The sequence below is a fragment of the Crocodylus porosus genome, unplaced genomic scaffold, assembly GCF_001723895.1.
Source record: "Crocodylus porosus isolate Cpor-Errol unplaced genomic scaffold, CroPor_comp1, whole genome shotgun sequence".
NCBI lineage: Eukaryota > Metazoa > Chordata > Crocodylia > Crocodylidae > Crocodylus > Crocodylus porosus.
In genome coordinates this window covers 12,145,063-12,158,108 of record NW_017728918.1, presented here as the reverse complement: position 1 = coordinate 12,158,108, position 13,046 = coordinate 12,145,063, and the positions used below count along the sequence as shown (strand labels likewise).

At 43.2% G+C, this 13,046-nt stretch overlaps 1 protein-coding gene across 1 annotated transcript in view; it reads left to right on the top strand.

The window, feature by feature from the left end:
- The window catches only part of UBXN2A (UBX domain protein 2A), a 29,859-nt gene that overhangs the window by 9,504 nt on the left and 7,309 nt on the right, over window positions 1–13,046 (top strand). Inside the window, exons 3-6 of the mRNA XM_019537332.1 lie at window positions 3,345–3,459; window positions 7,066–7,175; window positions 8,580–8,717; window positions 11,650–11,811. Coding sequence (XP_019392877.1) covers window positions 3,345–3,459; window positions 7,066–7,175; window positions 8,580–8,717; window positions 11,650–11,811 — 525 coding nt within the window. The remainder of the gene's footprint in view (window positions 1–3,344; window positions 3,460–7,065; window positions 7,176–8,579; window positions 8,718–11,649; window positions 11,812–13,046) is intronic.

Here is a 13,046-nt window from a genome sequence, read left to right as displayed (position 1 = left end):
AACACTAACTGGCCTATAGTTTCCCGGGTCCTCCTTCCTCCCCTTTTTGAAGATGGGAACCACATTGGCCCTCTTCCTGTCCTCTGGCACCACACCAGAGCACCACGAGTGCTCATAAAACCGTGCCAGGGGTCCCGTAATGACCTCAGCTAATTCCCTCAGCACTCTGGGGTGGAGATCGTCTGGACCAGCTGATTTGAATACATCCAGTCCCTCCCGATGTTCCCTAACTAGTTCCTTACTAACCCTTGGCCTAGGTGCGCCTCCCCTGGGGTCTAAGGCGGGACCGGGGGGGGGGTGACTCTTCCAGTCCCTGCTCAGGAAAATGGAGGCAAAGAAATCGTTAAATAGGTTGGCTTTGTCGTCTGGTGTGACGACCAAATTTCCTAGTGTGTCCTGAAGGGGCCCCACATTACCCGGAACCTTCTTTTTGCCCCCTATGTATTTAAAAAAGGACTTCTTGTTGTCCTTGATCTGGGAAGCTAGTCCCAGTTCCATCTCCGCCTTGTCTTTCTGGGTTTTTTTTCCTAACAGAAGAAATGATCTACTGTTTTTCCATAGAATCATAGAAAATTAGGAATGGAAGGAACTTCAGGAGGTCATCTAATTCAGTCTCCTGCTCTAAGCAGGACCATCCCTACCTATATCATACTAGCCAGGGCTTTTATCTAGCCACGTCTTAACAACCTCCACAGCCTCTCTGGCTGTTGGAACCTGTTCCAGTGTTTTACTGCCCTAGTGAGAGAATTTTTCCTAATATCTAACCTAAACCTCCTTTGCTGCAATCTGACACCATTGCTCTTTGTTCTGTCATCTGCTGCCACTGAGAACAGTCTACCTCCATCTTCTCTATAACCACCCTTCAGGTAGTTGAAGGCTGTTATTTAATCCCCTCTTGGTCTTTTTTCCAGACTAATAAGCCTAGCTTGGGTCCCCAGCCTGTACTGGTGCATGGGATGGTTCTGTCCAAAGTGCAGGGCTTTGCACGTGTCCTTATTGAACCTCATGAGATTTCTTTTGGTCCAATCCTCCAATTTGTTGAGGTCTATCTGAATCCTTGCCCTACCCTCCAGCATATCTACTATTCCCCCTAGCTTGGTGTCATCTGCAAACTTGCTGAAGGTCCACTTCATCCCATTTTCCTGGTTGTTGATGAAGACATTGAGCAAAACTAGCCTCAGAACTGACTTCTGAGGCAATCCACTTGATACTGGTTGCCAGCTAGACATCAAGCCATTGACTATTACCCTCCAAGCCCAATGAATCAGCCAGTTTTCTGTCCACCTTCCAGTCCATTCATCCAACCCATACTTTCTTAGTTTGCTTGCAAGAACGTTGTGGAAGGTTGTATCAAAAGCCTTGCTAAAGTCAAGGTATAGCATATCCACTGTTCTTCCAACATACATACAGCCAGTCAGGCAATCAAATTAATCAGGCATGATTTGCCCTTGGTGATCACCATCTCCTCTAAATGCTTAGAAATGAATTCCTTGAGGACCTGCTCCATGATTTTACCAGGAGATGATGTGAGGCTGACCAGTCTGTAGTTCTGGATCCTCTTTCTTCCCTTTCTTAAAGATGGGCACTGTATAGTCAAGAAATGAATGAGAGCTAAGAGCTGGCATTTTCCGAGGGATGCCTTGAGTCTAAAAAGGTTGAGATCCGCCATTGTAATGCCATGATGTTGAAACCTTCTGTTGCATGCTTTCAGTATACTAGGGTAGTACTAAACGAGCTGTCCCTAGGTTTATCCAGCTCATTAACAACTCTTATAGTGTATAACAGGGATATGTGAGTGTAGAAAACCTAAATGATGTGGAAGCAACTTTATGAGTAGCTTTTTCCATCTTGTCTTTAAAAAGCCAAAAAACCCACTCCTCTCCATATATTATTTCAGGGGTGGCTTAATTAAATCTAGCACAATAGAGAGCAGAAAATAGGTTAGTGGGAGATTTGAATGGAAATTGTGAATTGTCTAGTAGTTTACTCTAAGGAGATGACAGCAGGCTGCCCGATTGTATTTGATAGTTAACTTTTAGAAGTTTTGGTACAGATGAATGGAATGCTTTTTTACTTTTATGTGCACGTCACAGGCCTTGTATCACTGGAGTCTCCTAGAGCTTGAGTCACTTTATGTAAATAATATTTTAATGACTAAGACTGGGGGGTAGTGGAGGAGCAGACTTCTTGGACCTGGCTAACTAAAGGACATACAACATATAAGCGTAAGTTAGAGATGCACTGATATATCAATGCCATATCGGATCGGCACTGATAAAACGAAAATTAATGTTATGGGCTATCAGCTTTTTTTGGCTAGTGTAGCTGATAATGTACTGATAAATATAATGTGCCTTCTGGCCAGGGCCCCGGATGCCACACACTTGCATGCAGTGACAGCATGCATGTGGCCAAGAATGTAACCAGGCAATGTGAAAAGCAGTGCCCTGCAGGTAAGTCTGTGGAGGGGAAGGGATGTGGGGGGCTGGGCAGATCGAGGCCACCATGGTGAGGGAGGGCATGGGGCAGGGGCTGGGGGTGCTGCTCAGCCAGGGCAGTGAGTAGGACCCAGGGCTGGGGTGGGGAGTGGGACAGAGGTGCAGGTGGGTTGTCCAGGGGGTGCGGGCAGGGTGAGGGGTGGTTCCCTGCTGCTGCGCATACCTCCGGGGGAGGTATGGGGGGCATGTGACTCCTCCAGATTTGTGCGTGGGGTGAGGGCAGATACAAGCTGCCTGCTGCGGACTTGGGGTCTTTGTTGCCTTTGACCCAGGAGCTGCATGCTGGCTGGGCATCCCCTGCCCATCCAGTGGTGGGAGGCACAACTTGCTGCCACCAGCAGTGCTGAACGAGCAGGAGATGCACAGCCAGTGTGCAGCTCTCAGGGTGGAGAGCCCCAAGCCTGCAGTGGACAGCCCATATCTGCTCTCACCCCATTTGGCTCTAGTTAGAAGCTTCCCCATGCTTAAAAGTAGTGGCAGCGCTTGAACTGAAGCTCATTTGATGAGCTTTAGTCCAAGCACCTCTGCCACCATTTTTAAGTGCCAGGATGCCCACGGCTCTTATTGGGGTCCCATTCACCACCCTGGCTGGGCAGCATCACTGGCCCCAGCCCCTGCTCCTCTCCCTCTCTCACCATGGGGTCCTCTGGCTTCCCCTTCCCCTCCAAAGATGTACGTGCAGGGCACTGCTTTCCATGCTGCCTGGCTGCTTTCCTGTCAATTTGTTATTGGATCAGTGAAGCTGAAATGCCTGGTGAGTAGCTGGCTATCGGTATTGGCCAGGAAAATCTTTATCAGTGCACCTCTAGCTTAAGTGAGACTTTCTGATTTCTTTTTATTATGCAGGATGTGTAAGCAAGGAGCAGAGGATCAGCTCCACAAATGTTTTGTTGATAACCTTTTTGAAGAAGCTCGGAAGGTAGGAGCTATATGCATGCCACCGGCCAAAGCGAACCATCAGGTAAGTGATAGGGAAAATGACTGTACTTGAATTTGTTTGCCAAAGCATTGGTTTAAGTGAAGCCATGTGCTCTGTCCTGGCTATGGGCTGCAAAAAGCCAAACAGGCTTCTATTTGCTGATACCCAAGGAAAGGAGACTAACATCTGTGTCCCCGCTTGTACATTCACGTATCTTCATTGTAGGCATGAAAGAGTAATTACTGGTGTTTCATTAGTCTCATAGGGCATTGATAGATGTGCTTGCGGGGGGGACTTTAATTAGAGCACCTCCGGGAGCTGCTCAAATTGGAGCGTCATGTGTATCAGCGTCCCCACACTGAAAAATGGCATTGGGTGTACTTTAACTTAAGCTTGTTCAAAGAGCTTAAGTTAAAGCACCCCCATCGCCATTTTTTAGAGTGGGAACTTTGATGCACATAATGCTGGAGTCTCCTGGGTCATGGTAATTGCCACACTCCAGCACACTCGATTAATCGAGTCACAACTTAGTGCTATAGTGTCTTTCTGTCCCAAATTATATGTAATCGGGACATAAGTTAAACTCAGTGCATTAGCTGACAAAACACCATAATCTTGATGAGAATAGCACAGAAATCTTACTACTTTTAAACTCAGAGTATTAATTTAATAATGGTTGCAGTTATGATATAGTTAGTGATTCAAAACAAAACTAAATTGATACTGTTTCAGCACTTAAATGTTTTGGACACTGATTTAAAGAAGCAATCTAAGTTATGGCAGTACAGGACAGTCAACTTAAATGATGTGTACTCATGTGAAGGATTTACTTCAGTTCAGCTAATCTAATGTCTAAACTCATTTAAATGTGCACAACTTCTGTGTGTAGACGAGGCCTGTGTGGCTAAGCAAATGCACAGTAGGATGCTTGACACCAGACTGGCTCTAAGAGCCTTGTTCTGTCTCGTGACCCTGTTTTTATCACTTTCTGGAGATTGGGATGGGTCAGAAATAAAGGTCTTGCAGAATAGGGGCTAGTGGCATATGAACAAATTACCATGATGGGAGTAGGGTCTTACCCAGGAGCGGGCAATTATTTCAGCCGCCTGATGAGTTTTGGGTGAGCTGATGACGGCCGCAAGGGTAGCCCTGCCCCTTGATGGATGCCTCACCCTTGTTTGCTATCTTGGGACCAGAAGTCCCACCTCTAACCCCTGACTTGCCCTGGAAGTGCTTCTTTTGACAGGGAGGGTGCTGCCCTCTTGAAACTGAAAAAAAAAGCATATACTTTAAAAATAAAACAACTACTATAACTTCTTTTAATTTTATTTAAAAATATATCTGTCCTGATTTATGTGTGCTTGCATAGTGTATCTAAAGGCAATTGCATAATAGCTTAAAATACAGTTCTACTCTTGTATATTGTGTGTTGGTGGGGGTAAGTATGTCGCGTGTGGGTATGTGGTTGGGTTGGGGTATGTGGGAGGGTGTGGAGTATGGTGGGTGGAACATGTGTGTGTAGGGGGGTCCTCAGAGTCCTTGGAGTGCGCGAATCCCTGGAGCTGCCTGTGGTGGCAGCAAGCAGGGCCAGCCCCACCGACCCCTGTGTGATGATGCTGGCAGTGTAGGTCATGGGGCTCAGCTGGGGAGACAGGGAGAGGGATGGAGCCAGCCCAGCTCCACAGTGCAGAGCTCTCCGCTATTCCCCATGCCCTGCGCATAGCCGTGAGCAGGGCAAGGCTGCCGGCTCCGTTGTGTGCAGCTTGTGGACTGAACGTGAACCTCGCGTGATGCAGCCAAGCAGACCGCACGCTCAGACTCCATGCTCCTGCCATCCTGCCCTGGGTTCCCACCGGGCCTGGGGCATTGGCACAGGTTCCTTGCTCCTGCATCCTGCTGCCACTCCCCTGCCACTTCCCTACTTTCCTTCCTGCATGGCCACCACTCCAGTCCACCCCAGCCAGCACCACGCGATTCCCAGCTGCATGGCAGGGACCACACGGTGCAGCATGGTACCAGCCCAGCCTGGCATGGGCTGATTGCAACGGTTTCCGCTCCCTCTCTCTGTCTGATCTTATCTAAATTTCCACTCAGATGAAGGGAGGGCAGAGAACAGCGAAAGTGTTGCCAGGCCAGAAGCTGCAGGGGCTTTCTGTTGAGCGATGGGAGGCTGGTGGGCGGCAGTGCCGGGCAGTCCTTGCTGCTCAGCTGCTGGGTCCTGTCGCTGGCTTCTCCTGGGTGCTGCTGCTGCCGGCGCCTCATCATCTTTGACAAGCAGTCATGTGCAGATAATAATTAATTTTCATGTTCAGCTCTCCAGTCTCCCTTCATTTGTCACTTATATAACAGTACATATGAATCTTAACTCCCTAAACTTGCATGCCTGGATTGTAGCATAATCACTTGAATTGCTCTACTGGAGTTGTACACAGGATTCTCTAAAGATTGTATTCCTGGATGTTATGATATTTGCCAGGACTGGTGGTAAGATTCAGGTCCTGGGGGCTGACTTTTGCATGAATACATTGACACCTATATTCTAAACCTCCATCTGAAGCTGTCTGACTCTGTCTAAACTGGTTAATTCACTGTTTTTTTCCCTCAGCATCTAGTTTTGAGTAGCTTAGCCTTTCCTGACAATTGGGCTCTAGGAAGAGCCTCTGTTAAGTAAGCTGAACTAAATCTATTCATACTTTCTACATTTGTGTGATATGGGTGCAAGCGTCAAAATATCTTTAAATTGATCAGGGTCTGGAATAGCTTGTGGTATAATTCAAACTACAGTTACTGCTGAGTAATCCTTCTATTTACTTGCCTGTTTATATATAGCACTTGACAAGCAACTGCTATATCCGTTTCTGGAAGAACATAAATACTGAACATGCTTTACAGCTAGCAGACCTAAGTGTATATTACGGAGCAAGCGTTCTGAGCTCTATTCCTAGTCCTGCACTCTGTATCCTTCAGCTGTGCCCTTTAAAACTCACAAAAGAGATTCAGGAATAGTGTAAAGTTGGGGTGGCTTAGGTGACATGGGCAGCATGCCATAGATGACATGGGCAGCCTCGGTGTATAGCATGTGACAGATCAGGACAGGCAACACAGAGGACTATAGGGCAGGAAATAGAAAGTAAAGCACTGGATCGGGCAGGGGAAGGGGATCATAGTGGCAGTTGAGCAAGGTGCAAGGGTAACTTGTGGCATGCCTTCCAAAAATGTTGGCTTCCACTGGTGTTGAGCATTCAATTCCACATCAAGTACTTCAAAGAGATCAATTGAAAAACGCTGGTACCCATCATGTGGAGTGGTAGGCGTAAGAGGATAACTAGGGTGATGTGTCTTAAATTCTTCTTGTAACCAGGTTTACATAGGCACCTCTGCTTTTCAATCATTTTGGGCTCAGAGGTTCGTCTCAAGCGTATTTCTGATGACCGAAGATATTTAGAAATTAAAAATGTCACTTGTCCTATGTTGTTACCCTCCTGTCTACTGGGATTGACCCAAGACATTATAGCAAGCTGTCTTCCAGCATAATTTTGGTTTCTTGAGCAGATGACCTGAAATGATAACAAAATGTTAGTATGTTGAGTTGTGTTTTCCCATTATTTCATTGTTGAAGAGATGATATTCATTATTCTTACTTCGCAGGCTGACATCATTATTAAGCTATGGAAAAATGGATTCACAGTAAATGATGGTGATCTGAGGAGCTACACAGATGTGGCAAACCAGCAGTTCTTAGATTCAGTTAAAAAAGGGCAAGTGAGCTTTGGGTGTTAATACACTTTTGTACTGTGCTTTGCTTAAATTCTTAATGCTATATGAACTGGTATAGCAGCTGCTTTGCTTATACCTTAAAATAGACCTATATGAAGTTATGCTGCAGTTGTCATTAAAATAGCTATTTGCACTGTAGGAAGGCATGTCCAATAGACAGAGTAACATTTTAGAGCCTATGGTTATACACTCAGAGTGCTGAGATAAACTAGAAGTCCATTTTGATGATTGTACCCTAAAGTTATAATAAGGAAGGCACAATGCCTTAGCGGTAGCTACAGCTGAAATGCTCTCCAGAGAAAGATTACATTGAGGGTATCCTTAGCTACAGATAAAGTGTAGTTTTCTCTGCTCGTTGAAAGAGTCTGAGGCCCTATGAGGAGCTGCTGCTATGCCTCCTTCAGCAAGTGCTGGGTAACCTTTCTGTCAGTCACTTCTGTAGTATAAATGTGCCGTTTGAGTGAAAGCTAAACAAAAGTAACTGTTTTTACAGCTGTATGAACTCATTAAGCCATTGCATTTAAAATGATAAATCATCCTTTCAAGTTGTCATACTAGGTTAATAGTACTTAATTTTACAGCATATTAATGAAAACATTTTTCTCTGTGAATGGCACTTACCAGCATTTGCTCCTGACCATAATTATAATGAGCACCTTGTCCATAAAAGTAGCATCCTTTCCCAGCTATTTAGTGTGAACATTAACCCACACTCCTGAAGAAAAGATTCTTCTCGCCATCCCCCTTCTCCTCCTCTTCTCCCCACTCCTCCCAATTCCCCAAGCCAAATAGTTACAGGGATGACTGTTTTTATGGGGTGACAATTTTTCAGATGGTTGCTGTCCGTTTTGGCAGCACCATATAGTTTCTCTGCAGACCAGACACTAAAGGCACTATCACAATCACACAGTGGAGTCCTTTTGCCAAAGAGCTTTTAACCCAGGAAACTGATCTTGCTCTACTTGAGCACGGACCCAGTCCAATCAGTGTGTAGTCTATGAAAGAGCTTGGATACTGGTGACATTTTGGATATTAAAAGAAGCCCTTAATTATGTTTGCAAAGCCAATTTTTAGTCTCCTCTTTAATAAACAATTTTGCAATGAAAATATGGGTATAATCCCTCTATCAAAAAAACTGTCATGCTATGGTGGTACCTTTGTCTCATTTTTACTGTTCACTTCTAATTAATTTGCAACTCAGTAATCTGCAGTGGGTCCCCAACTCATTAGCTTGATTTACAGATTATGTTGTATGGGTGTTAGTGACATATCACTAATACCTTTTGAGTGGATAAACTCACCTAGATTAGCCAGGGTTGTGTATGTGTTTAAATTTTAAGATTAAACCAAGAATTTTATTTTAATCTTGACCCTTGACTTTTAAGGGAGTTGCCTTTTGAGTTCCAAAAAAATTTTGATGAGGAGGAAGTGGATGTGAAGGTAGAAGATAAGAAAGATGAGGTGTATATGTCAAGGAAGCCAGTATTTCACCCATTTTCTGGACACGGTTACCGATTGGGAAGGTAAGTAGTCTGATGTAATGCATGCTTTCTAACTGCACTGGGAATGCCTCATGTCTTCATACTTCAGTGTGATATGTGTAGTAGCATTTTCCCTTATGCTCTTAGCCTGCCATAAAAGACCTTTGTTGTAACTGATGCGATGGAAACACTGACTCGTCTGTGTCGAAACAAAGTGTATGCAATATTCAGCTCATAAAGTAAGTGGGGGCAGGGGGCTGGAGGGGGTGACATTGACGTAGAGAAAATGGGACTACAGGAGCAAGAGGGTCTTGATTTAGCAGGTTTGGTGTTCAGTTATATAACTGATCCCAGTAAAATTGATGAGAGCAATGAAATTACTCATAGCTCATTAAACTGTTTTGGGTTTTTTCCCTTTAATTGTCCCATTATTCTTAGTGGAGGGGGGGAGGGAGATATATTTAATGACATCTTTAAACCTTGACCAAACTACTAAACCCCATATACGAACTGTCACGTGGTTAAGAAGATTGATCTTGTAGATGGAAACTAGTTGCTCCTGCTCTGTCACTGCAATGGTTTCAGTTACTGAAGTGCTGGGTTCTCTGCCTGCCAGATGTCCTAGCTGTGACTTGCAGCTTTTCTTACTAACATTGGCAGTTCTAAACATTTGTTATCAGCTCTCCACTTGAGCTAATTCTTGCCCCCAATAGTGACTCGTGACGAGACTAATCCTGTAGTCCTGGTTTGGGTCAGTCTGATGGTAACTTCAATGGCAGTGTTGCTTGAGGGGGAGGCAGGAAAGTGTTTTCTAATCTGTTGGATATAGTCCAAATAACACTAGGTTTTATCCCCCTTGTCTTTTTTTTTTCTTCTTATGTTACACGTGAGAGCCAAATAAGACTTAGTTCTGAGTCTGACCTAATTCATTTTAACCTATGTAATTAATGCTCATGTTCTTTTGTATTATGTACACCTGCTTCAGTGCATTTAATAGTTTTGATTGCAATAGAAAATGTTGGTTCAGTTTCCTCTTATGTTTTAGAACTAGATCTTAAAGCTCTTCTTGGAAATACATTAACTAAAAAGATTGACTTAATTCCTTGTCAGTTAGATTTTTTCTGTAACTTCATCAGGTAAAACTGTCAGGCCTTTTGCCGTTAGACTGGGGAAAACTAGAAAATTTAATGAAAAAATCTATTCCACATTGAGGGGCAGATGAAAAGATCTTCTGTCTTTGAGAGAGTTTCATATATTCACTTGGTTAACGGGCCTTTTAAAAGAAATATCATTGTTCTAAGTCAAAAAATAGAAGTACAACTTTTTCCTTAATTTTCAGTCCCTAGAGGTCTTTATGCATCAATTTTTAAAAGTTTCAGGGAATATTTTTCTTCTTTCCCAGAAACAATACTTTAGGTTCATCAGAATCTTTATTGGGGGAACTTCTGTGTCAAAGAGTTTAGGTAAGGCTTTTGTGTCACGTTCTTAGATTTAGTCAGTGGATTTCTGTATTTAGTGATTTATGGTTTTTGGCATAAGTCCTGGGATCTGTCTAGAAAATAGACGAGGAATTCTGCATCTAGTTCTGGGCTTTGCAATATAGGGAGGAAGTGGAGAAGCTTGAAATAGTCCACAGGAGAGCCACGTGCATGATCAAAGGGCAGGAAAAAAGGCCTTGTGAAGAGAGGCTGTGAGCTATGAGACTCTTCAGCCTGGAGAAGTGCAGGCTCAGGAGTGACTTGGTGGCAGCCTATAAGTACATAAGGGATGTGCATCAGGATCTGGGGGGGATGTCTGCTCACCAGAGCACCCCAGGAGATAACAAGGTCCAATGGGAACAAACTCCCCCCAGAAGTGGTGCAAGCGCCTGCTCTGGACTCTTTCAAGAAACATTTGGATATGTATCTCGCTGGGATCCTCTGACCCTAGCTGACTTCCTGCCCCTTGAGCAGAGGGCTAGACCCGATGATCTTACAAGGTCACTTCCAGCCCTAATGTCTATGAACTCTGTGAAACAGGACTTCTAAATAGACTTTCTCCAGAAGACAAATTATTAGTAAGTGCAGATGGAATCCTAAGGCATTGTTTTGTATTGTCATGTCTTTAAAAAACTTAAGGTACTTCACTAAGGTGTAGCACATCTCTGATTAGAATTTTGTATTGTGTATAATAGTTACCTAATGGCCAGGAAGAAAAGGTTAGCTTCCATAGAGAGGAAGCTGCATTTAACCTTCAGTTTTTGAAATACCACTGGCAGACCACATAATTATAATAGGCTCACTTGTTAAATTTATATTTGAGGGACTTTTTATTCAACCACTTTTCTGTACTCCCTTATATATACTTTGGGCACTGGGTAGTGCTTTGTGTTTTAAAAAAATCAACAAATATTTCACAACTGAGAGACAGTATCTGCAGACACTCAATTTTCTTGTAATTTAAATTGGATGTTGGGGAACCAAATCAAGGCTATCTTAATTGTTTTCATATTACGCTAAGCATGAATGTTAAGTTGGATGACGACTTACATGGTATTACTTGGGAAGCATATAAATTAGCATTATCTTAAAAATTCCTTACTCAGACCCTGAAAATATTTTGCTTCATTCCCAATGGGGAAGGAGGCATAGACATATGAAGTATTCTCAAGTTCTTTTGGGGATTTGTGCTTAATCCTGTTAAGACCTTGATCACCTGAAATCTCTCTCCATCTCTTTAAGAACTTTTACAATATATTTCCATTAACAAAAATGAGATAATCTACCTCTTAGTGTCCTGTTTGTAGCTTATTAAGAATCATTGTATCCCACTACTAAAACTTTAGTCTCTATTTATATGTTTAGCAAGCCTAGGAATATGGTGTTATTAATTTCTGACACAATTCAGAACCTTCTTTAAATACATAAGTTCAAGACTGTTCTAACTCGATGATTTTTATGTGAAATGGATAACCTTGTTTGGTTCTTCCTTCCAGTGCTACTCCAAGAATAATTTCTAAAGGAAGAAATGATCATGGAGATATTGAGAAAAGAGCTCTTCCATCAGTGCCACTAAGTGATTCAGAGCCCGTCACGAATGTCCAGATCTGGTTAGCAGACGGGGAAAGGATAGTACAAAAATTTAATGTTTCTCACAGGTAAGATCAACCCAGCTCTGCCAACATAGAAGTAAGTACATCTCAGTGGAACTGGAGAAACATGCATGTCATATGTCAAAATAAAATGATTTTCTTCCAAGTCTGTAGGGGAAATCAATCAGGCATTTTGTGCAAGTGTGCAGTGTCAGTACCAATGAACATAGGATTGACTACCAAATTATGGATCAAGATCTGTAGAACAGTAGTTTAGTGATGTATAACGTGTGGCTTGCTTCAGAAATTCCAATAGTTAAGTATCTGAGGTGTGTCTTATTTCTTGTTGTGCGAATCCTTTAGAAGCAGTAAAGACTCTTTTTGTACAGACTTACTGCCTTTTAAAACCGTCTGCCATCATAAAAATAAATGTCATGCAGGAAACTTCCTCCAAAAAGTCTGTATGAGATAATGTAATACAAGCAACTGATTGCTTGTTGCTAGGCTTAAGCATTGTTAGCAAGTAAGGAAGAGGCTGGACTGCACAACTGGTACTAGGTTTAAGCAGATCCACTGATCTGGATCAGAATAAAGCTATTCTGGTGTGTGCTACCAATATTTGAAGTACGTACACTTTAGATTAAGTTTTGCATTTCATTGTAATTTAAAAAATTGTACCTATAGCTTTTATGATAAAAACACTAACCTTCCATGTATGAAATGGTAGTAACCTGATGACTCTAGACTTAGAAGGATCCAGTGTTACTGCTGCTTCAGCAGACTGAAAATGATAAGGTTTAATCCATTTCCACCTTGTGAGCAGCTATCAGTTCAGATTGACTCTTCTGCTACGATGGTTTGCTGGAGAGGAGGGATCACAAAATGGAGCCTGTGGCAGAAGTAGAGTATCAGGGAGCAATGTGCCTCCTTAGAGCAGCCAGAAAGTGGAGGGGGAAGATAGAGGAAACCTCACCTATCCTTGGATCAGTAAAGTGGTTCTAGATGGAGTCGGGGAACAAAATGCTTCTTGTTTCTTCCAGCAGTCAGTGTTGAACAAAGTGGTGGCTTAGATGTGAAAGATAAATGTCCTGGGTCAGTACCTTATAATGTAGAGGACATTAGTATCAACCCTGAGAGCAAGAGTAAAATGTTTCATACAAGAATACTGCTAATATGTTTGCTTCTCTGAGTACCGCTGTTAGGGATGTAGATTTCATAGACATTAGGGCTGGAAGGCACCTCGGGAGATCATCGAGTCCAGCCCCCTGCCCAAAGGGCAGGAAGTCAGCTGGGGTCATAGG